Source organism: Bubalus bubalis, chromosome 11, assembly GCF_019923935.1.
Source record: "Bubalus bubalis isolate 160015118507 breed Murrah chromosome 11, NDDB_SH_1, whole genome shotgun sequence".
Classification (NCBI taxonomy): Eukaryota; Metazoa; Chordata; class Mammalia; order Artiodactyla; family Bovidae; genus Bubalus; species Bubalus bubalis.
Genome location: NC_059167.1, coordinates 36,155,063 through 36,180,938, shown reverse-complemented (window position 1 = coordinate 36,180,938; position 25,876 = coordinate 36,155,063). Strand labels below are relative to the sequence as shown.

Below are 25,876 nucleotides of genomic sequence, written 5' to 3'. Positions count from 1 at the left end.
CTCCATTCCGTTACAGTGGGGGGTTTTCTTATCATTAATTGGGGAGGCCTAGCCAGAGAATTCCAGTATTCCAGGGTGAGTTTAATTGTGGGTGATTTCATTCTGCCCTTTTTATGTCGAAGCCAGGGGCTTGCGTCATATAACAGTGAATTCAGGGAGATTTTTATTTGCATGTGAATCATCGCTTTTCCAGCTGAATGTCACTTACTTGGAATTTTCATCTGATTTTGTTTTTGTTTTTGTCTCTTGGTGTTTTTCCATCAGGCTCTTTGGCTAACCAGAAAAAAAAAAAAAAATAGAGGAAGGGCTCAATCTGACTGGAGCAGGGTTTGAGTTGGCAACTCCAAAAGGAGAGTATTATGAATGTGAAAAAGAGAAAACGGATGCTTTATTTTGCTTTAAGGGAGGGACCGAGGCCAAGTCAAATTGAGAGCTCTAATTTGGGAATGGTGTTATTACAGGTCATTGGGAGTTGGTTACGCTCTAAATTGGGAGACCGGTCACATGAGGCAGCAGCAGAGGTGGATCACATGGGGGACACTGGGGTTCGTGTACAATGAAGTTTTATTTTATTTACTACACGGTTGAAATGCACTTCTGTAGTATTGAGAAACCAAGTTACCTTATTGGCTGGTGAGAGCTCCCTGTCTTAGCCCATCAGTTGTTTTATACATGAGCTGGTTCTGCCCATATGTGTGCTTTCTGAGGCTTTATTTAGGCGCTGGAATCTGTTCAGTGAGTAGTGGAGCAAGCCATGTGCTGAAGGTTATATATCTGTTATTCACCTTCACAAGTAGATCTTATTCTAAGGATCTTGCTTCCTTTTCTTCCAAAGACTACCCATTTTAGATCTCAAGGTCAAGACATTCTGATAACTTTAAAATACATATATGTATGTGTGCACATGTATATATCTGTGTATTTATTTATAGATTATCTTTCATTGTCTCAGTTCTGTTAGTTAGCTTGAAAAATGAAAACAAAAAAGTTGTGTCTTGCCTCTCCATGGTCTGTTAGGAACAACATATTCTTCCTAACCCCAAACTGCAGACTCTTGACATTCTTGGCATCTTGGGGATGACCAAGAACAATCGTGTGTGGTAAGCTGCTGATTTTTCTTGGAGAATCAAGTCAGCTTTCTTGATATATAAAGGCCTGAGTAGTTAGCTGTGTTTGAAATAAAAACAAAAAAAAAGCAGCCCAAGAAGAATATCAGGAATTCAGGGTCCTGTGCAAACAAGCTGTGCTCATGGTCCTAAATGAGGTGTGTTACTAAGGCTCTGACACAGAGTCGGCTGGTGCTTCGGAGGCACGCAGACGGGCGATGCTTGTAATCGGGGTTAGGAATAGAAGGTGTGTGGAAACTTTCTATAAAAGGCAGCCGGGTTCCCTGGACTGGTGTGGACAGGCGGTCAGGAAGCTTTGGCAATGTTCATGGTCATACCAGAGTGTGGCTGCCTGACCTTGAAGAGTTTCTCTGTGCCTCGGTTTCCCTGAAGCACCATACTGATTTGGGGAGGGGAGGATAAGGACTTCTGGAGATGTGAAGATGTGAGATGTAGTCGGGTAGAGGGAGGAAGTGTGGTGTCACGTGGTGTCATGGGAGCTCAAATCAGGACCGTGTGTTCCCAGACATGGCTGGGCAGCTAGTCTCCCTGGCATGTCCACTGTGGGCAATGCCTCTGACATCACAATACCCAGCTGGACACTCAATAATGCTGATCTGTGCCCAGTGGACACCAGAGGAGGGAAGAAAAGGAGGAGGATCAAGTGTAGAGGGAGGAGATGGAGCAATCCCTTATGTGATCATTCCAGCAACTCACAGCTTTTTCACCTAACATCTGCTTCAACTGTAATGTGTTCAGCTCCATATAACCTATTCAGCGTCTGTGCCCTCCCCCCAAACTCAGCAAAATATTATGGTCCTCTAATCAAGTGAATTTTGCTCCTGTTGCTGTATCTGTTACGTGATTCATCGTCAGACCTTTGAGTTGATAACTTCTTCACCAAACGGCTCTCCGGAGCAACTGTTTAGAGGTAATGCCCTGGTTTTGCAGTCCAGGCTCCTCTGGGTCTCCTGCAGAACCCTTTTCACCCTCCTCCTTGGAGCCACCCATAACTCTGGGAAGCTAGCTGTGGGGTTGGTTTGTGGGCATGTGACTCTATGGGAACGATGCTTTATGACGGGAATTTTCACCTTCTTTGTCTTCACAAGCCATCCCAGGCCTGCTCAGTCTTTGTTTCTTGTTTTGAAAACACTCTTAAAACCCACGTGGGCCAAATCCTGACCCATCTGTGTAGCCTTGGAAGGTGCTCTCACTCCTTTTACCTGGCTAGATGACTGAATGGAAAACTTAAGAAATCAGCCCTGTCCCGGAAATATTACGGCGTTTTGCTCGCTTATTTGTTAGTTAATTGTTTAATCAAGCAATTTCCTCTTAAAAATAGGTTCCTGCTGCCCTTCGAATCAATCTCTCTCAGCCCGTCTCCTGGTAAGAAATTGGTTTTCCCACTCAGTTTCACACCAGCCTTATGCTGTGATCATCCCAAGCGCTGGAAATTGGAGGTGCCTTCATCATGAAGGCCATGATTTTCCCTTAGCTTTTTTGACCAGTGGGTCTCAATACATAAGCCTGGATCTGAATCACCTGAAGGGGTTTTTAATGACACAGTTTCTGATTCCAGTAGATTTAGGGAGGGGCCCTGAATTTGCATTTCTAACAAGTTCCGAGGTGTGCAGCTCCCTGCATTTGGAGAACCTCCCTTTCTTCCCTTCCCCATCCTGTAAGGGAGGGTCCCAGGGAGCCACATCCTCATCCCTCAGATAATAGGGACTGTTGCTAACAATTCGAGAGCATTCACGATGGGCCAGATGGTGGTCTCCGTGCTTTACACAGATTAAATAATTCACACAGTGCTACAGTCCAATGGCGCATCCCATCTTCCGGATGAGGCCCTGACATGTACCCATGTGCCCAAGGTCACACAGCTAACTAAAGGGAAGGTTGAGATCCAGACCCAGACAATACAGCTGGAATCTGCTCGAAGTCACTCAGCTTTATCTTCTTTCTTTTCCTTTCCCTCAAGTTACTTAGAGTTCTTGGAAGTGAATACCTCAGAAAGGAGCCCCAGGACAACTGAGCCTATCTTAGGTACTTATAACCTGTGTCCAGGGATCCAAGTCTCCAGGCTGTTCAGCTTCTCTACTTGTGTGTGTGTGTGTGTGTGTGTGTGTGTGTGTGTGTGTGTGTGTTTGTAGAGGTGGGTGGGTAGGAAGAGCTCGCAGAGTGGATAGACCTTTGGGAGGGCGCTGATATGAAAATGGCGTCCACTTATGAAGAAAGGCCAGCCCTCCCCTTCTGCTGGGACTCAGTGTCCCATCACCATTCTGCTCTGGTCCAGAGAGCTCTGCTGTTGACCCTTAGCATGCTAACCAGAGACCAGCGAAGCCGAAAAGGAACAGATCTGTGTCATTAGCTGTGATAGAAAAGCATGGGTGTCTTTGTCCAGTTTGGTCTAGCAAGCATGTGTGATCAGCAATGACCTCGGCAAACAAATAGACATGTAAGCAGGAGATGCTGGCCCTGGCCTCAAGGAGCCAACAGTCTAATGGAAGAGAAAAAGTATTGTTTGTCATTGAGCCAGGCAATGTGGTAGAGAGAAGCAGTGAGGGCCAAAGTAAATCAATAGGATTCAAGGAAGGAGGTTGCTTTCTAAACCATGTCATGGATGATGGCAGGGAGGAGGGAATGAGTTTGGACCTAAACAGGGCGTGTCTACAGCAAAGAATACTTAATAAATAATAATCTCTTAGGATTTAAACAGCCAACGTTTAAGTCTCCATTGCTATAATCATAATTGATTAAGCTCTTCTTCATGTTTTTCTGGTAAATCATGTTTTTGATGCTGGCTGGAGGTCTCCTGGAGGCTCTGGGGTTATTTTATTATTTTTTTTCCAAACTTTAAACTTTTTATTTTGTATTGGGGTATAGCCCCACTCCAGCACTCTTGCCTGGAAAATCCCATGGACGGAGGAGCCTGGTAGGCCGCAGTCCATGGGGTCACGAAGAGTCGGACAAGACTCAGCGACTTCACTTTCACTTTTCACTTTCATGCATTGGAGAAGGAAATGGCAACCCCCTCCAGTGTTCTTGCCTGGAGAATCCCAGGGACGGGGGAGCCTGGTGGGCTGCCGTCTATGGGGTCGCCCAGGGTCAGACACGACTGAAGCGACGCAGCAGCAGCAGCAGCAGAGTGGGTTAACAATGTTGTAATAGTTTCAGGTGAGCGTCTAAGGGACTCAGCCACACATATGAATGTATCTGTTCTTTGGGGTTATTTTTAGAAAATGGATTCTGCTCCTTACAGAGTTGCCTATTCTATCAATGGAGATATTTAAAAAATATTTCTCTACCCTTCTAGTCTAACTCTTTTCCAAATTCTTTGTATTACAGATATTTCTATGGGGTAAGAAAGTTTCCTCTGACCCTGTACCCCATTGAAAAAGTGGGATCATAGAACCAGGGCACATACATGGACAGGGACAAAAGATAAATATCCAGTGGATTAATAAATACATGCACCTCCAAAGGTGGTGGTGTAAAGCCAGATTAAAAGCAAACAGGCGGCTTCTGTCACTCCCTGCTCTGAACTAGTGTGGCCTAAGTCCACTCACTGTTTTCATGTCTTCCTTTAGTTTAGAATTCTAGATGGTGCATTTTGAGACTCAGGAAGCAGGATCAAGAGGCCCGTGTCCACAGACATTGTAACTATGGGCTCTGATCTCTTGACTCCTCTCGCAACATCCCCACAAAGTCTCCTAAAGCAGAGTGTCCTCATCTGGTCAGTCTTCCTGATTGCAGTACAGCCACTGGCCTTTGACTCTGTTTAATTTCACAGTGAGGTGCCCAGAAGGAGGGAAATGGCCTCGGCCGTTCTCATTTCTGATTAGAGAATTTCATCCTTTACCACTGTTCTTCATATCTTTTTTCCTTCAGACCCCACTGACCGAGAAGACTACAGAAATTAAAAAGTAACTCTCCTCAAAAAATCTAAAACGTCTCATTCTGTCTGGTTGCCTCAACAGACCTACTAACCTGAAAATGAATTCAGTGCACAAGTAAGAGGTGAAAATAACCTGCCTTTTCTGCTTGCCTTTGCATAAATTCCTGGAGGTGGCTAATAGCTCCAGAGATCCCAAAAGGGCGGTGTGCCTCTAACTCCCTCTGCAGGGCTGTGGGTAATGAGGACTCCAGGGTGGGATTGGCTCTGTCCTAGGGTTGGTCACCCAACTCTGTCCTCAGGCAGTTAACCAAGCCCCCTTTTCAAGTACATTAACAGTTGATTTGTGATCATGGATTTAGATATCTTACCTTCACATATTTGTCCATTCTATCCTCCGTTGAATAACTTGTACATATATTTAAGATTTCCTACCTAACTAGTGATGCATACATTTTACTGTCAACTTTTCCATTATGGGTATGTTAGGCATATGTGTGTGCTGTTCCCTGGTGATAACATTTACACACATCCCAGGGCACTCACATTCACTCTCACACTTTGGATTCTCATCTCTTAAAATGGGAAATTTTGTCAAGCAACTTCCTCATTATTTTAGAAAGCATGGGACCTAGTGAGTCGATAGTCCAGGCTCTCACTTCAAGACATTGTAAGGCTCCATGTGCTCAGAGATGTTCACTCTGGCCCTTGACAGATTCGTATTGTTTACCTGCTCAGTTGTATCTGACTCTTTGCGACCCCCTGGCCTGCAGCATGCCAGGCTTCCCTGTCCTTCACTGTCTCTGGAGTTTTGTTCAAACTCGTGTCCACTGAGTCGATGATGCCATCTAACCATTTTACCCTCTGTCACCCCCTTCTCCTCCTGCCCTCAATCTTGCCCAGTGTTTGGAGTCAGCTGTTTGCATCATGTGGCCAAAGTATTGGAGATTCAGCTTCAGCATCAGTCCTTCCAATGGATATTCAGAGTTAATTTCCTTTAGGATTGAATGGTTTGAATATTGTGTGAAACGGCTGTTGTTCAGTTGGGTCTGCTGGATCAAGCACAGATTACTGCTTTGTGATTTGGCCTGTTTACATTCCTCCTGACACTCCCTTGGTGATTTTATCTGGACATTGCCAAGGATTTTGGTCCTGGAGTTCTTCGGTAACAAAGCTCATTGCAAGTGGCTCCCTGGACCACAGTGTGCTTCTTTTCAGGCTCTTATTTCCATTGCTTCTTATAGAGCAAGGCCTCCCTCTAAGTGCAGGAGTGTGGAGCCTGTTTTGTTCCTCTGTAAGGTCAGCGTGAGGATTGCTAATTTATTATTCTGAAATATGATTGGAGAGTCATTTTGTGGTATGTGGGGTTTGTCAGTGGTGGTCTGGAGGGAGAGAGTGGCACTGAAGATTAGTGAGTGGGAAAACCTCTTGCTTTTGGAACATTTATAGCCTGTCCTTGGAAGGGTTTTGAGTAAAAAAAAAAAAAAAAAAAAAGACACTAGCCGAATGTGGTTTGCAAGGATTTGCCTTGCATTTGTCAAGAGTAAGTTAACATTTCCTTCATCTCTAATTTATTAATATATGACTCTTTGGAGACCCATTCCTATGAGCTTTTATTTTAATATGATCACTTATGGCTAAAAAAACTGGGACGTGTAACAGTCTTAACACGACCCTGTTGGCACTGGTTTTGTCTCTTTCTTCAACAGATGTTTGCCAAAGAGTTGCATTAAATGCGTTTAATTCTGCTGTCTCAGCCTAACAAATCTTTATCATGAAGATTACTTTAATTGGTGTCAGTTACCAGCAGAAAAAGCACCCATTACGCTTTTGTTTTCTAGCAGTTGGGGAAATTTTCCATCCTAAGTAGAATATTGAAATGGGGGATGGAGTAAAGGTTTTGAAAACTGAGCTAATCATTTTATTTTCCGTTTTTACATATTCCTAATTTATTTGACGTTAAAGCTAATATTAATCAGAATTCCTCAAGAATCAAACAAGAAAGATGTGACAGAACAGTTTTGGGATGACAGTTGGTACCTTCTGTTCCTTTTTTTAAAGGAAATTTTTAAATTTCTAGAAAGTACCTCAGATTTTGAGTAAGAAACCCCAAAGTCTAATAAAACCACTCTCAAACAAAAGGCCTGGAGACAATTTTATATAGCCATTTTAAAATGTGATTAATAAGGAGATGGTAATGCAAGGGAACATGGAGAAAGTCACTACTCTTCTGAGGTTTTGTTCTAGTAGAAAAGGATGGAAGCAGTGTGGTACACAGCAAGTCATGTGATGAATGTTGTGGAGAACAACATAGTAAAGCAGGGCAGGGAGATAAGGAGGTGTGGGGTGAGGGGGTCATGTGGGCAGTTTTACAGTGTGGGCAGAGAAAGTCTCACTAAGAAGGTAGCATTTGAGCAAAGACAGAGCTGAGGGAGGGTGAATGTGGATCTGAGGGAAGAACATTCCAGGCTGAAAGACAGCCAGTGCAAAGGTTGGGGATTAGGGCGAGGTCTGCCATGTGCAGAACACCAAGGGAGCCAGGATGGACTGACATGAATGTGGGACTGTAGAAGAAAGTGAAGCTAGATCACAGAGGGGCTAGTAGGCCTCTCTGTGGCTTTCAGGGCTTCCCAGGTGGCACAGTGGTAAAGAGCCCGCCTGTCGATGCAGAAGACTCAGGAGATGCAGGTTCGATCCCTGGGTCAGGAAGATCCCCTGGAGAAGGACATGGCAACCCACTCCAGTATTTTTGCCTGGAAAATCCCACAGACAGAGGAGCCTGGCGAGCTACAGTCCATGAGATCACAAAGAGTCGGGCATGACTTAGCAACTGAACACCGCCCACCCATATGGCTTTTACTCTCTGCCTTCTACTATTGGAATGTTTGATCAGAGAAGTGACACGACTTATCTTCTTGTATAAAAAGATCATCCTGCTTGTTATGTTGATAACAGACTGTTTGCGGGGTGTGGAGGTGGAATGCAGAAGCATGGTAAAGAATAGATTCTGGATATATATATTGAAGACCCAGCACATAGGATTTGCTAACAGATAAAGTATAAGTTGTGAAAAAGAGCAGTCAAGGATGCTCCAGGGTTTCCACCTAAGCTCCTGTGAAGATGGAAAAGCCATGTGCTGAGATAGATAAGAAGACCAAAGGTGCAGACCTAGTGACAGTGAAAGCAAGAGTTCAGTTTTAGACGTTTTAACCTGGGCTGGAGATACAGCTGTGGGAGATACCTGCACTCTTCAGGCCAGAGTCAGAACTGAGGCAAGTGGTTGGGGGAGCTGGCCCGTCTTATGTGCCCTTAGGGAAGGGACAGCCTCAGACCTAGGAGAGCTAGTCATTGCCAGAAGGAGGTCAGAAGCCCGAAGGAGAATTCCAACCCTAACTTGACCTGTGCTGAGATCCGCTGCTGGCCTGGATCGCTCAGGAGCAAAGAAGACCTCCTAGAATGGCCAGCTATGCCCATACCTGGGAGAAAAGGACTCAGATGGAAACTCCTCATTGAAGAGATGACAAGATGGCTTGGGAGCAGAGGGGGGGTCATTGTAGGTATCTGCTGGGGTCAGAGGGACCTGGTTCTTGCCCGTTGAGGACAGTCAGGTGCCTGTGAATGACTAGCACCTAACCATTGTCCTGTTCTTAGAGGAATTGCTGGTGGTTATAATGGGCTGTAGAGTCTACCACACAGGTCCCTGACTTTTCTAGTAAGTTGAAACGGCAGAAGCATTCTCGAGTGATTCTTTTTTACCAAGTAACATGAAGGTAATCAGATCAGTCGCTCAGTCATGTCCGACTCTTTGCAACCCCATGAATCGCAGCATGCCAGGCCTCCCTGTCCATCACCAACTCCCAGAGTTCACTGAGGTAAATAGTACTAGTTAACTATCGCTGTATGACAAATTGCCCCCAAACTTAATGGCTTCACAAAACAACATTTATCTCACAGTTTTCTGAGGGTCAGAAATTTGGGATTGTCTCTCTGGGTAGTTCTGGCTTAAGATTTCTTGCAAGGTTGTAATCCAGATATTGACTAGAGCTGGAGAATTCACTTCTAAGGTGGTTCACTCACATTGCTGGCAAGTTGGTGCTGGCTGTTAGCAGGAGGCCTGGGTTCCTCCCCATACAGGCCTCTCTTGGGGCTGCCTGAGTGTCTTCATAGGTTGGTATGACCATCACTTCCACCAGAGCAAGTGAACCAAGAAAGTGAGGTGGAAGCTGCGATGTTTTTTGTAACTTAATCTCAGAATTTCTCCATCATTCTCTATTGGTCACGTGCTGCTGTTCAGATTCAGTTTTAAGAGAGAGTACACAAGGGCCTGACCACCAACAGGCAGGGATCCACGGGGCCCACCAGCCAGCAATTACCCTCCTTAAAAATAGGACGAGGTTTCTATCTTCTCAATCCTTTGTGTCTGCTCAAAGCACCACTTGCAGTTCTAGGAGCTTAGGAACCCCATGTTATCTGGGTCCCCCGTCACAGCTGGGCTAATCCACATATTTTGCTGGGCTCCCCCACATGATGGGGATGTTTCTTTAGCCATCTCTAGCTCAAGAGGATCGCTTGAGAGACAGTAGGCAAATGCAGGTGCCGACACAGGAATCTCATCCTTTGCCATGTTGGTATTTGCCATTTTCCCCCAAAATTTTTAGGTGCCCTCTCAGCTCCCCTCCCTGCCACATTCATGATGTGTCGTGTTCCTGCTGCCCTGTCCCTGATCTGTGCAGAGATGTACTGCATTTAGAAGCCCTTATTACATGATATTCTAGGATTGAGTTTGTAATACAAATTCTTCCAGAGAGCATTTGACCATTTAAAACCCACTGGTATTTCTGCCTTTAGCACATTTATTTAACCTGTAGTTCTTGAATGTGTGCATTTAATTTCCAGCCATTTCTCGCATCAGCAAATTGCCTAAATACACTTGTGAGAAACCCTTTTATGGTAAATGTTATTAAACTGAAAACAAGGGTATAATAAAATAGCAATTTAAGGGTAATTTACTAACAACTGGAGCCCTTAAACATTGACATACCATTGTGTAGTAATAATACCAGACTTGGTATTTAAACACATTCTTTGTCACTCCAAGAATCACTGGGACAGTTTCCTAATCCTCATGGTCTTTAATTATAGCTCTTTCAGGATTTTTTTTTTTTTTTACTACTCATATGTCACCAGTTTATACATTATAAATCATTAGCTTTTGCTCACCTAAGACATCCAGCAAACTCTTATCTCTGCTCCTTATCCAGAGGAATAATAGAGGAAATATTTAGAGGAAGTAATAGAGGAGAGTTGAGAAGAGACTGAACCTTGTTCTTGGACTTCTGTTTTCTAGACTGTCTGACTGACTAGGGTGATACTGGCGTGAATAATAATAGAAACTGCATCATGGAAGTGATTGAACATTTTGAGGATTCCTGGGTCTTCTCAATAAGGAGAATCCCTTGAATACACATCTCAGTAAAGGCCCCTTCTCCCTGGAAAGTGGTGTGTATGCTACAAAGAAAGCCAGTGGGCAACTGGGCAGGAACTGCCATTCCTGTCCCAAGTCCCTGTGTGCCTGCTTGGCTTCTATTTGAAGGTGGAGATTCTCTCTCTTGTTAGCCCCTGGGAATACTCCCCTGAGAGGTTGATTCAGTACTACCTAGAAAGCAGGGAACTAGACCCTGCGCCATGAGGAGGGACCTCATGTACTCAGAGGGACAAGATGTACTCACCGTCCATATAATCAGCACAGGAAGGGCTCCACAGGAAGATACATCATAATCAGAAACCACTTATTAAGTGGCCCTGAAAAACCATCATCATCACAGAATCTAGAAATCCCTCATCTGTATGGTCAGCTCATCCTCTCCCTGAAGGTACCTGGAGTGCTATCATAGTCAAGAGGCTGTGTGGTGAGCAGATAACCAGGATGAGGGACAGTAAGTGAGGGGAGCATTTAGTGGCAACCGGTGAGCTTCATGAGTCCAGCTCAGAATGAGGATGACTTTACTCAGAGGACAGAACTACTCAAAGCCAAAGGGCTAAGACTTCCATTTTCCTAGAGGGGCACTTGGATAGGTGTATTGGTTATCTTTACCCCAACTTAGAAGCTTAATATTAATACAACCATAAATATGTTATCACACACAGTTTGTCTAGATCAGGAATATGACTCAGGGTCCTTCAAGATGTTCTCTGGTGTATAATCACCTGAAGGCTTCACTGGGGCCAGGAATTCAGTTTCCAAGTTGGTCCTGCCGTTGGTAGCAGGACTTAGTTCCTTACCATCAGACCTCCCTCCCTATTGAGTTGCTTGAGTATCCTCCCAACATGGCCGCTGGCTCCCCCCAGAATGAGTAACCCAAGAGAGAGCAAAGGAAAAGCTGCAATGCTGCTTATAACCCAGTCTGTCAAGTCACACCCTATTGCTTCCGCTATTAACACATTCCATTTGATAGAAGTGATTCATTAACTACAGCCTGCATCTAGAAGGAGTTGATTGGCTCCACCTTTTGGAGAGGACTGTCAAAGACATAATGGACGTATTTGAAAACCACAAAAAGTACACTGTTCTCTGTAACTTCTTTTTTTCTACTCTTCCACAGCTGACCCAACTCTTCTGCCGATCCATGTATTCTTTTAATATTTCTACATTATTATATTTGTAAATATAATTCAAGCATAAACAATTCGCATGTAATTACATGCTATATAATTATATTTTAATGTGTTATATAATTACATATGTATTATATATGCAGTATATAATTATATATATAGTATATAATTAGTTATGTATTGTAAATATTAATGTATTTAGCTTACAGCCAAGCTCCTCTAGCATGATAGTCATTATGTATCTTTATGCTAATTTGCATCCCTCATTCTGCCTCCTCACTAACTGGGGAACCGGAGGCAGGTTACTTGACCTCTCTGTGCCTCTGGTGTCCCCATCCATAAAGTAAGACTGTAATAGGACCTGTCTCATAAGCTTCATCTGAGGATTAAATGAGGAATTACATGCACAGAGCTTAGAAGAGTGCCTAGCACATAGAAAACATTGAGTACTGTTAGCTGTCAGCATGGCAGCTGGAGCAGTGGCAGAAACAGTTTGATCCAGTTGGCCGTCAGAAGGCCATCGTATTTCCATGTTCCCAGAGGCAGTAAGTCATAGTTGTCTTCTTGGCCACACCATAGCCCCACAGCATCCAAGCACCCCTGTCCCAAAGGTAGAGAAAGAAGCATTTCAGGCCTGAAAGGGACCAGGGTCAGCAGCTTTTGGTTTTCTTTTCCTCTTTGCTGTGCTTATTCCTTCCCTGGATCCCAGGCTAATCCCTGGCAGAGCGGGCTTACATGGAGATCAGATGTTCAGTTTGTACTCTGAGTCCTATTTCCATTTTGTTTTTGTTTCTGATTTTTTTAGGCTGACCTTTTGTGGAAGGGTAGACTACCCAAACAGGGAAGTGACCTCACAAAAAGCTAGGGAGTTCCTTAGCCTCATGGATTTGTATTAAAGCTTGTTCCCAAATTTCATTTTTAAACATCCTTTTTCCAGGGTATGCACTGGCTACATGTGATCAACGTTGGCATCAGGCATAGATTCACCTCTTCTCAGGCCCTTTTGCTTGCCAGTGACTCTTTAGTTCCTTGGGCTTAATGAAAAGACTTTATCTTCATCCTAAGCATATCCATAATGTAAAACATGCCGGGTGTTTGCTGGAAATGTATCGATGAGAAAATTAGAATTGGTGATTTCTTCATCTCTTAAAGCAACTTTGAAAGAAAGCCTGTATACTTACTGGAATGCACAAGAGTTGTCTTGTGTCAGGTGGCAATTTGCTAAATATAGAGTCAGGAACCTTGGAGGGACCTGCTGAGGTCATCTGCGCCCTCCCACCCCCCTTCCCCATCTGAATGTCTCTAGCCCTGTGCTAGCCAGTTCAGTAGCCACCAGCCACACATGGCCTCTGGGCATTCAGCTGTGGCTAACCCAAGCTGAGATGTGGCAGAGTGCACCTTGGATTAAAAAAAAATTAGTTGATGTACAATATTGTGTAAGTTATAGGTGTACAGTAGAGTGATTCACAATTCTTAAAGTTCAGACACCACTTATAGTTATTATAAAATATTGGCTATATTCCCTGTGTTGTACAAGATATTCTTGTAGTTTATTTTACACATAATAGTTTGCACCTTTTAATCTCCTACCCCTGTACTCCCCCTTCCCCTTCCTTCTCCCCATTGGTAACCACAAGTTTGTTCTCTGTATTTGAGTCTGCTTCCTTTTTCTAATATTCACTAGTTTGTCCTGTTAAAGATTCCACATATAAGTAATAGCACACGGTATTCATCTTTCTCTGTCTGACTTATTTCACTTAGATAATACCCTCCAAGTCCACCCATGTTCATTCTTTTTTATGGCTGAGTAGTATTCCATTGTGTATACACCACATCCTTATCCATTTATCTGTTGATGAACAGTTAGATTGCTTGCACACCTTGAAAACTGTAAATAATGCTTCTGTGCACATTGTGCATGTATCTTTTCCAATTCGTGTTTTGGTTTTTTTTTTTTTTTTTTTTCAAATATATACCCAAGAGTAGAATTTCTGGATCATATAGTAGTTCTATTTTTAGTTTTTTGAGAAAGCGCCATGCTGTTGTCCACAGTGACTGCACCAGTTTATATTCCCACCAACAGTGTACAAGGATTCCCTTTTCTCCACACCCTCACCAACTTTTGTTATTTGTAGTCTTTTTGATGATAGCCATTCTGACAGGTGTGAGGTAATATCTCATAGTGGTTTTTTTTTACATTTCCCCAATGATTAGTGGTATTGAGCATCTTTTCTTGTGCTTGTTGACCATTTGTATTTCTTCTATGGGACAATGTCTATTCAGTTCTTCTGTCCATTTTTTAACTTCTTTTGATGTTGAGATGTATGAACTGTGTATATACATATATATATATGTTGGAAATTAACCCCTTATTGGTCACATCATTTGCAGATATTTTCTCCCATTCAGTGGGTTGTCTTTTCATTTTGTCAGTGGTTTCCTTTGCTCTGCAAAAGTTTAATTAGGTCCTGTGTATTTTATTTTCACTTTTATTTCCTCTGCTATAGGATGGATCCAGAAAAAATAGTGCTGTGATTTATGTCAAAGAGTGTTCTGCCTAGGTTTTCTTCTAAAGAGTTTAATCATTTCTGGTCTTACATTTTTGGTTTTTAATCCATTTTGGGTTTATTTTTGTATATGATGTTAAAGAATGTTCTGATTTCATTTTTTTTACATGTAGCTGTCCAGTTTTTCCAATACCACTTATTAAAGAGAGTGTCTTTTCTCCATTGTATATTATTGCTTGCTTTGTTGTAAATTAATTGACCATATGTGCATGGGTTTATTTCTGGACTCTATCCTGTTCCATTGATCTATGTGTCTATTTTTGTGCTGGTATCATACTTTTTTGATTACTATATCTTTGTAGTATAGTCTGAAGCTAGGGTGGAGAAGGGCATTGCAACCCACTTCAGTATTCTTGCCTGGAGAATCCCATGGACAGAGAAGCCAGCTAGGCTACAAGTCCATAAGGTTGCACAGAGTCGAACACGACTGAAGTGACGTAGCACGCCTGCCCACCCTGAAGTCAGGAAGTGTGATTCCTCTGACTCTGTTCTTTCTCAAGATCGTTTTGTCTATTCAGGGTCTTTTGTGTTCCCATACAAATTTTAAAATTATTTGTTCTAGTTCTGTGAAGATGTCATTGGTATTTTGATAAAGATTGCACTGAATCTGTAGATTGCCTTTGGTAATACGAAGTGTACCCAGGATTTTGAACACTTAGTACAAAGAAAAGAATGCAAAATGTTTCATCAATAATTTTATATTGATTGCAAGTTAAAATAATAATATAGCGATACATATAATTGTATAATGGTTAAATAAAATATATCATTAAAATTAATTTCACCTCCTCTTTTTACTATTCTTTTAATGCTGTTGTTGTTGTTATTTAGTTGCTAAGTCATGTCTGATTCTTTTGTGACCCCACAGACTATAGCCTCCCAGGCTCCTCTGTCCATGGGATTTCCCAGGCAAGGATACTGGGGTGAGTTGCCGTTTCCTTCTCCAGGGGACCTTCCTGCCCCAGAGATCAAACCTGCATCTTCTGCACTGGCAGGAGGATTCTTTACCATTGAGCTACCAGGAAAGCCCCCTTTTAATACTAGAAAATTTTCAATTACACATGTGGCTTGCATTATATTTTTATCTGACTGCTTAGCTGGGTCATCTATCTCGATTCTTCAAGTCCCTAGGATGGAAGTTGTAGAACCTTCCTTGGTGACTCTTCTGAGTCTTTTGTCATGCTGGCACTTCACTTATTCTCCACATCCAATCTTTTTCTCTCATGCTTGTTTGAAGACTTCTGTTTCAAGTAGTTGACTGTCTATCTCCTTATGAAATCCCTACTTGAAAAAAGTAAAGCATCTCTTCATATTCAGTTATAAGCTCTTTCACCTTTTCACTTTCTACCTCTTCCAACTCTGATAATTTTTTAAAATTTTGTTTTATTGAAGGGTAGTTGATTTACAATGGTGTGTTAATTTCTACTGTACAACAAGGTGGTTCAGTTTTACCTACATGTACATTCTTTTTTCATATTCTTTTCCATATGGGTTATCACAGGGTATTGAGTATAGTGCTATACAGTAGGATCTTGTTGTTTATCCATTCCATATATAAAAGTTGTATCTGCTAATCCCAAACTCTCAATCCACCCTTCTCCTCCTCACCCTTGGCAACTTGAAGTCTGTTCTCTGAGTCTGTTTCTGTTTTGTCTGTAAGTTCATTTGTGTCATATTTTAGATTCCATGTATAAGTGATATCATATGGTATTTATCTTTCACTTAGTATCACAATCTCTAAGTCTATCTGTGTTACTGCAAATGGCGTTATTTCATTCTTTTTTATGGCTGAGTAGTATTCCATTGTATATATGTACCACATCTTTATCCATTCATCATTCGATGGACATTTGGGTTGTCTCCATGTCTTGGCCGTTGTGAATAGTGCTGCTATGCATAGGGGTACATGTATTTTTTTTTAATTATAGTTTTGTACAAACATATATCCCAGGAGTAGGATTGCTCGGTCATATGGCAACTCTATTTTCAGTTTTTTGAGAAATCCCCATACTCTTTTCCAGAGAGGCTGCACCAACTTACATTCCTACCAATAGTATAGGAAGGTTCCCTTTTCTCCATACCTTCTCCAGCATTTGTTATTTGTAGACTTTTTTAATGATGGCAATTCTCCTGGGGGAGGTGGTACCTCACTGTAGTTTTGATTTGCGTTTCTCTCATAATTAGTGATGTTGAGCATCTTTTCACGTGCCCGTTGTTCTGCTGTGTGTCTTCTTTGAAGAAATGTCTATTTAGGTCTTCTGGCCGTTTTTAATTGGGTGGTTTGTTTTTTTGTTGTTGAGTTGTATGAGCTGCTTGCGTATTTTGGAAATTAAGCCCTTGTCAGTCACATCATTTGCAAATACTTCTCCCAGTCCGTTGGTTGTCTTTTTGTTTTGTTTATGGTTTCCTTTGCTGTACAAAAGCTTGTAAGTTTGATTAGGTCCCATTTATCTATTTTTGCTTTTATTCTATTGCCTTGGGGGACTAACCTAATAAAACACTGGATGATTTATGTCAGAGAATGTTTAGCCTGTATACTCTTCTAGGAGTTTTATGTTATCATGCCTTATATTTAAGTCTTTAAGCCATTTTGAGTTTATTTTTGTGTGTGGCAAGAAGACATGTTCTAACTTCCTTGATTTACATGCAGCTGTCCAACTTTACCAACACCTCTTGCTGAAGAGACTGTCTTTTCTGCATTGTATATTCTTGCCTCCTTCATTGAAGGTTAATTGACCATAGGTGTGTGGGTTTCTTTCTGAGGTCTCTATTCTGTTCTACTGATCCATATGTCTGTTTTTGTGCCAGTACCATGCTGTCTTGATTACTGTAGCTTTGTATCAACTCTGATAATGGTTAATGGCCTTTCCTGGATCATCTCTGGCCTCTATTATTTTTAAAACTTGGTATCGGAAACCACCCAACATGACTCTAACGTGGGCCTGACTAAGGCAGAGACAAATAGAAGGAATTATTTCTATCATCAAGTACTTGACTGGTCTTTTTGTTGCATTACCCCCTTTAGTCCTGTAACACAGGGAGGGGCAGGTGCTGTTGGTGGCACTCTTGACTGATGAGGGAGCTGAGGCTCAGAGAGGTTGCGGAACTTACCCAAGTTCCATTGCCGATTAAGTGGCAGAGCTGGGATTTGTGTGCCTGACTCTGAAGCCCACATTCTTTTATGACATACCATGCCTTCCTCCCTTGATATTGTTCTTTGAATATACTCCTTCCTCTTGAGAGGCCTTATCATACGCAGCTGGTGCATTTGTAGCTCATGATCAACACTGACTCTTGAGCTTGGTCTGAAGTGTTTGTGCCTCACTAGAATTAAGAAGCCCTTCTGCTAAATTCCAGAAATGCCTTTTCAACCTTGCAGATACTTTGTGAAAGCTTTATCCCTTATACAGTCGTCAGTGGACCAGAGTTCAGGTCTTTAGGTATTAGGAATGACTTTTCTGGCAGGGAGCTTTCTTTCCTATCATCCCAGGTCCCATGGATAGCTATCAGTCTGCAGAACAAACTACTTCTTAAAGGCCAGTTAAGGCAAAATGTACTGTTAACCCATGTTTGTGTGTGTGTATGTGTTCAGTTGTGTCCGACTCTTTGCAACCCCATGGACTATAGCCCGCCAGGCTTCTCTGTCCATGGGATTTTTTCCAGGCAAGAATCCTGGAGTGGTTTGCCATTTCCTTCCCCAGGGGATCTTCCTGACCCAGGGATCTAACCCATGTCTCTTGCATCTCCTGCATTGGCTGGCGGATTCTTACCACTGGTACCACCTGGGAAGCCCCTGTTTAGTTACTCCATGTTACTAACTAACATTACCATTAGGTAATCCATGTTTACCCAAAGGCAAGAAGTTTATGTTTTGAGTAGTCGGGAATAAGAGGAATTCCTTGTAAGAGTGTTGAAAACATTCTCATGGATGAACCTTGAAGAGATTATGCTAAGTGCAATATTCTTGTCATAAAGGGGAAAAAACTGTTGGGTTGGTCAAAAAGTTCATTTGGGTTTTTCCATAAGATCTTAAGAAATATTTGAATGAACTTTTTGGCCAACCCAATTTACAATTCCACTTATATGAGATAAGTAGAGTAGTCAAATATATAGAGACAGAAAGTAGAATAATGGTCATCAGGGGTTGTGGGTATGGAGAATGAGGAGTTAGTGGTTCATGGATATGGAGTTTCAGTTTGGAAAGATAAAAAAGATCTGGAGATGGATAGTGGTGATGGCTGTACCATAATGTAAATGTACTTAATGCCACAAAATTGTACACTTAAAATGGTTAAAATGGTAAACATTAAGTATATTTAAAAAGTATATTTTACCATAATAAAAATAACCAAAGAGATCTTCTGTACTTAAAGAAAAATAGCTTGATTAGCATGTGTGATCAGAGATGCCACTGGACCCATCTTGGGTCCATTGTTGATTCTAGCTTTGAGATCACAGTCAATTTCTGAGTCAGCTTCTCATGAGGAAGGTGCAGGCTTCACCCAGATGAGGGGCATCTTTTTTTCCTGATAGATTTCTCCATCTAGGAGATTTTACCCACTTCACACAAATGCACTTGCCAGGGCTCCAGCCAGTTTCCAGGGATGTCTAGGGAAGGGAAAGCAGCCTTGCCTTTGAGGATGCTACAATATGGACCCTTAATTATACTCATTTTTCCATGGAGATTTTCTTATTCCTTATTCCCCTATCTGAGGGTATGCCTAGACTTTCCTAAGAAATAAAATAGCTGTAAATTGTATTCATTTGTACCAAAATGGTCATAGCCTCTTTGGAGACCTGCATTAGAGTTAGATTGAGCACCCAAACCTCTCAGAGTGTTAGTGTTTCACTGAAGTCAGTACCCCTTGACAACCTCAGGTCAGATCTCCACTCGAGGCAGAAGCTACTTTGAGAAAATTTACCAGGATGCCTAGACTGAGACTCCAGGCCCCAGGAATTCTCTTTATACAGCGTGCTGCTTGGTGCCATAGTGTGGTGCTTGGTGCCATGGTGGTGTATTTGCTTATTTGCCCTGCCTGTTTTCCTTTTCAGGAATCATTAACCAATGGCAACAGGAATCCAAGGATAAAGTGATTTCCCTCCTGTTAACTCACCTGCCTTTGCTGAAGCCAGGAAACCTCGACGCAAAAGTAGAGTATATGAAACTGCTGCCCAAAATCCTGGCACACTCCATTGAACACAACCAGCATATCGAGGAGAGCAGGCAGCTGCTGTCCTATGCTTTGATCCATCCGGCCACTTCATTGGAAGACCGCAGTGCTTTGGCCATGTGGCTGAACCACTTGGAGGACCGTACGTCGACCAGCTTTGGCGGCCAGAACCGAGGCCGCTCGGACTCTGTGGATTATGGGCAGACACACTACTATCACCAAAGACAGAACTCCGATGACAAGCTTAATGGATGGCAGAACTCTCGGGATTCTGGGATTTGCATCAATGCCTCCAACTGGCAGGACAAAAGTCTGGGGTGTGAGAACGGCCACGTGCCCCTCTACCCATCTTCATCCGTCCCCACCACAATCAATACGATTGGAACCAGCGCAAGCACAAGTAAGTCCCCCGGAAGCCCTTTAGTGCAGTCTGGTTTGGTGACTTGCTGTGTGTGGCATGTCCCGCTGGGAATGTCTGCTCTGGGCACCCTGTAACCCTGGGAGAGAAGGGCTGATTGGAATTGGCTGCGGGAAAGGGCTCTTTGGACCCCGTGTTTGTTGTTCTTTCGACTCCTGAAAGAGAAAAATCCTGGGCAGGTAAAAATGATTGATGGTTTAAATTTGGGTTACAAATAGATTAAAAAAAAGAAAAAATTAAATATGAGATTAAGTGGTGAAAGAAGGAAACTTCCGCTTTCCACAAACAGAAATGCCTTCACCCAGTACCCTTTACCTGGGGTTTTTGGATTTGCCAAGACATTGAGTTCCCGTGTGATTCTCTATACCTGATTCTAACCCATGTTTAACCAGACAGCCTCATGGGCTTTGTGCATTTTCTTTTCTTTTTCCACTTCTTCTTTTTTTTCCTTTCTTTCTCTCTTTTTTTCCCCCTTCCTTTCTTTCTCTTTTTTTTTTTTTTTTTTAAATTTCACCCTGGAATGTTCCCTCCCTTGCATCTCCTTGTCTTAATCCCTGGTTGCCAGGGTCACCTTTCCTCCTGACCGGGGGAGCAGGTTTGCTAACTGAGAATGCTGCTCTGTCTGTGGCCTGGTGTGAATGCTGTGGCCTTCTCTCGCTCAGTCTAACCCCTTAGGAGAGGTGGGGCAGGAACGGCTTTGCCGGAGGGGAGAGCAGAGGGCAGCCCTCTGCTCTTTGGACACAAAAGCAAAGTACTCTGCCCGCAGATGGGGCTGGGCCTGGGTCTGGTGGCTCTCTGTGGCTCCCCACTTAGGCTGAGCAAAGTGGAATACATGCTGCTGGCACCTCTGTATGTGCGTGGGAGAGTGGCCCGCCATTGAAGAGAATCCTTGATGCTTGTTTGCATGTGTCTCTGAAGACGGTGTCAGGCCCTAGATAACTTTCTTGGGGAAAAGCTCTCGCAGTTAGACTGTGTGTGCCTGTCAACAGGCAGGAACCCCCAATGAAAAGATCTGAGAGTATGAAGAATTGGCAGTGACAGCTTCTTGGCCTCTGCCTCCACATGGATCTTGGGGCTAATGGGCCTTTTTAAATGGCTTTCTTAAATACGTAAGTGTGTGGAATTTTCACTACATTGATTGAAACAGTACTTCAGTGAAATAATCAAAGAAATACTTCAGATACTGCTTTGATAATGCCACAATACAAGGTTTTAAAATTCTTTTCTCCGTTTTCACATTTAGATATTGATAACTTGCATATTTGGGGAATTAGGTGATTATTGCATCATTAATTTATTGTGTTAGAGGTTCTGTGACAGTTTTTTTTTCACAGACTAGTAATCCAGGAAACAGTTTCACTAACCTCTGTGTGATGGAAAATGATGGCTTGAACTATTCAAACAGACACATGCAGGCTGAGACTACAGAGCTTCTTGGCCCGAGTTTCCTGGGTTAATGACAGAATCTACTAATTGTTTCAAAATTCTTTGATAGTTAGGCGAGATGCAAGCTCTGGGCTGCCTGCCCTCTCAAAACTTGGTCTTTTGTATTTTAAGGGGTTGAGTTTTATGTCCTCCATCTTGAAATTAGTCTGGGTCATCACATTTCCATCTTTGCTGATGTAACACATTTTTGTCAGGTCTTGATAAGATTAGTACATTTGAGATGGTTATCAGATTGTCACTTTTATATTTCACTGTGGCTACCAAGCCCAGCAGATGGGAAGGAAGTGCTTAGATGCTTGTCATCATCTCCTAGGCCTTTGAGTCTAGTATAGTACTTGAGCTGAAAAAGGAGGTTTAAGAAGATTACATATTAGAAAAAGATTATATATTACAAAAGGAATTAGAGCCCTTTTTCAGAGCATCAGTAAAGAAGATAAGAGCTCAGATCTTTCCTCCAGAAAGTTTTATTCAAACACTTGGGTCATATCAACACTTGTATTTTAAGAACATCTCTTTAACAAAACCTTAATGTCATTGCTTTACTCCTCTGCTTTGTCGATAATAGCTAAATTGTGCTTATCCAAACTGCAGTCCTTTGGGTCATTCATTCACTCAATGCTTCTATCAAATCTCTCCTGAGCACCTGGGAGGCAACTTGACAAAGTGAACAGAAAAAAGACTTTGGTGTCACTGCTTCCTGGGTCCATCCAAACCTCAGACCTGCAATTAGCTACCTACAATTCGGCCAAGTTATTTCACCTCTCTGAGTAAGGTCACCACTTGCAAAGTGGAAACATTCATGATATCTACCTGTGAGGGTTGTGGTGAGGGTAAATAAGATGATGTATGTGAATGCCCTGGCCAGGGCTGGCAACAGTAAGCACTCAGTAAGTGTCTGCTAAATGAATGAGAGGGACTGGGTAAGACATTGAATAGCAAAGCCCTAGCATTAACTGCCCTCCCCAGACTCTTGTGCTCATTTGCACGGTACTTTTCCTGAGCCCAGGCCATGCAGAGTGGTCTAGGGGGGCTTGAATATGCTATGACCATTTCACTGCAATAGAAAATGGTTTGGCCTTAAGGGTTCAGATCACAAGATAGAAAAGTGCCAGCTTTTTTGGGAAAAAGCAAACAAGATTGTTGGCTAAAAATGAGTGAGTGAGGTAGACAACCATGGTAGAGGTTGCAGAGGTAATGGGGAGGGACAGATCGTGCTGGGTATTGTGGGTTGTTGCAAGGACTTTGACTTTTGCTCTAAGCAACCCCCTCGGAGGGTTTTTGGCAAATGAGCGATGTGATCTGGCTCGTGTTTTAAGGGGGATTGTTTTGGCCGCTGTGTTAAGAATAGATTATACCAGGGCAAGGACAGAAACATAAAGCCTAGTTAAGAGACTGTTGCAGTAATCCAGGCAAGCTATTGATTAATTGGACCAGGATGGCCACAGTAGGAGGGGGAGAGAAGTGGTCAAGTCTAGATGTATTTTCAAAGTACAGCCAACAGGATTTCCTGACAGAATAAATGAGTTGTCAGGGGAAAGAATTCAAGAAGGACTCCAGGGTTTTTTGCTTACAAAAATGTTGGAAGTTCAGTGTCCTATATGGTGACTTTATACATCTGTTAGACCATCAGAGATGTCCAGTAAGCAGGTAGACATATGAGCATGCAGTTTGGGAGAGAAGACTGACCTAAGATAGACCTTTGGGAGTTACCAGCACATGGGTGGTATTTAAAATTGTGAAACTATGAGATAAGATCACCATGGTAGAGATGCAGATAGAGAAGACTGAGGACTGAGCCTGAGCACATCATCATGAAGGCTGGGGAAAAGGGGAAGAAGCAGCAAATCAAGGAGAAACCATTGAAGTTGGAGAAAAGTCAAGTGTGTGTGTGTGGCAAGGCAATGAAGAAAAGGTTTCAAGTAGGAAAAAGTGGTCAACTGACTCAAATGCTACTGATAGGTCCAATAAGATGAGAACCAAGAAGTGATCATTGGATTTATTAAGAGAGAGATCTTAGGAGACTGGACCCTTCATTGATCTCTTGGGGTAGTCCTTGCTGCTAAAAGAAACAAACCCACAAAAAAGTTTGTTTTTGACTAATGTAAAGTCCAGAACAGGTGTCCCTGATTGACATGTGACATTCTTCTAAGCAGTTATTCATTAACCCAGGCTCTCTCTGTCTCATGTCTCTGCCATCTTCACCACATGTAGCCCAAAGTGACCAGGCTTGTCAAAGCACAGGAAGGAGAAAGAGATGGGGGAGGTCTTCTTGGGAAGATTTCATGGACAGATAACCTTCACTCATATCCCATTGGCTAGAACTCTGTCACATGGCCACTTTTAATAGCAAGGGAATGTGGTAGATGTAGTCTCACTGTGTGCCCAGGAAGAAGAGGAAACAGAGGCAGAGGGGACACAGGCAGAAAGCACCTTGCCAACTACCACTGAATAAAATAACTACCACTGGAGAAAAAAGAGAGATCTTAGAGATCAATTGGAAGTGCTTCACACATGATAGGCCTTTAAGGGATGAATACAGTTGAGTTAGTGATTACAGTGAGATAAGAGGCAAGAAACTAGCTTATAAGCTTGATTTTGAATGTCTATTGACTTTGAGAAGGTGCTTGCACATTGAGATGAAGAAAATGATGCATTAAAAAATAAAATCATGCAGGTTGTTAAAGGAAGGAAGGGATTAAGATGAGGATAAGGTTAGGAGGCAAAAACTATGCCCTAATTTAATAAGGATCAACCTATTTTTATCCATTTAGACAGAGGAGAGAGTGCCTTTTAGTGACTGCAGAAGTTAAAGGAGATCTCATAGGATGTTTGAACTGGGCCTTTTCCTCCATGAGATAGGAGAGGAATGGGTTGGGACTGTTGAGAGTCTGAGGCACCATTTTGGATAGCATGGAGGTGTTTCAGACGAGAGGGAAGAATCTGCTTTCAGTACCTAGCTTTCTTTTTAAGTCTACTCAGGGGCCTGATGACTGAGAGCAAGAATATGCAGGTTCTTCATCATGAGTCTGTGGGACCAAGGTATTGGCTGTCACGAATTATACACAAGTCTTAGTCAACTTTGTTTTGGCCATCACAAGCAACTCCACATGCAGTGTGCCTAGAGCCTGGCTTAGCACTTCTAGGTTTTCTTTCTGTCTCAAGTCTTCTATAGAAAAAGTAAATCTTCCAGGAAAAGAACCATCCAGGTTTTCTTAAGAGCCCACAGAATTCTGCTGTGTAGAGGTCAGAACCACCTCCATTGCCCCAGACTGACTTTCTAACCGTTTTCTACTCTTCGCTGGTGGACTTTGACCTGGGGAAAAAACTATATGCTGCAGTTACAAATGAAAGGAGCCTGTTTTCATTCAAACTGTTGATAATACTTGATTTTTCTTAGCATGCTTTACATTTGGGTTTGAAAACATGCCAACCTTTGCTAACCTCATCTGAGGTAAGAACTCAGAAACTTTGGGTTGCAAAAATTATTCCAGAATGCTCCATCTGAGCTGTCTACTTCATCTAGAGTCTCATGGTACAGCTTGAGACTATAGATGAAGAATACAAGAAAGTATTCTTGGAATCTCAGTATTTCTTTTATTAACCTCAGTTGACTTTTATGCTAGTAAAAGCTATATATTAAAAAATTTGGTACCATGGGTTACGAAAAGTAAATTAACACTAATCACTGCATAGTGTTTACTGCATGCTGGGTACTCTTCAAAACCCTTTACATAAATATTAACTCATTGAACTTTTGTAGCTCCATGATGTGGCTAATATTGTTATCCCCATTTGACAGATGAGGAAACTAAGGCACAGAGAGGCTGAGGAACTTGACCAATGTCACAGACCATTAAGTCATATGCCCCAAGTATGCTCACTTTGCACTAACCCATGTAGCAAGCATTCTGTGCTCCAGTTCTTGGTTGACATCTTTGCCTCCCCTTCCTGATTATGAACCCCTCGGAAATAGGGGTTTTTGTCCTCTTTATCCCTCTTTCCTCACACCTAGAACACCCTCAAAAAGTCACAGAAATATTGGAGATGGCAAATTCCTGGCACGTATTCAGCTGCCATTCTCTCATGGTAGAGCATCTCTTAGATAATGGTTGTGTCCTGCTAAGCCCAGATGTGGCCTCCACATCCTCCTCAATATGACCCTCAAGGCAGCCACTATAATTCAATAAGAGATGGCATGTGAGCTGAAGCCTGTCTGCCTGCCCTGCCAGAAACATTTGCTCAGCAGTAGGGGACTTAATAAATTCCTGGGCTCACTACACAGATGTTCATGAAATTATCAAATTTCCAAAATATAGGAGAAAGTATTCTTGGAAATTTACTAAATATTTGGTGATAATATTGATCATTTAGCATTCTGTCATCATCCTCACAGTGACATTTATCATTACTCTTCCTTTCTTTGTGACATGTTACCAACTTGATCTCAGTACTAATAGACCTTTAGTAACATATTGTGATCTTGATTATGGAGGTGGGCATATGAATTTATACAGGTAATAAGATGCACAAATTCATACCAAAGAAACTAGTGTGTACAAAATCTGCTGAGATCTGAGTAAGGTCTGTAGTCTCATTAACAGTATTATGTTTGTGTCAGTTTCCTAGTTTGGTTAACACACTATAGTTGTGTCACCTTG

The 25,876-nt window shown here is 42.4% G+C and overlaps 1 protein-coding gene across 4 annotated transcripts in view; it reads left to right on the top strand.

Annotated features, from left to right (window-relative positions):
* Positions 1-25,876, top strand: part of SAMD4A (sterile alpha motif domain containing 4A) — a 227,224-nt gene that overhangs the window by 119,127 nt on the left and 82,221 nt on the right. For 2 of the 4 annotated variants that reach the window (XM_006064865.4, XM_006064864.4), the window contains exon 3: positions 19,236-19,754. In XM_006064865.4, the coding sequence (XP_006064927.1) occupies positions 19,236-19,754 (519 nt within the window). Of the gene's footprint in view, positions 1-883; positions 2,038-15,056; positions 15,107-19,235; positions 19,755-25,876 lie in introns of those variants that run through there. The other 2 variants (XM_025295490.3, XM_025295489.3) reach the window with 2 other exon arrangements.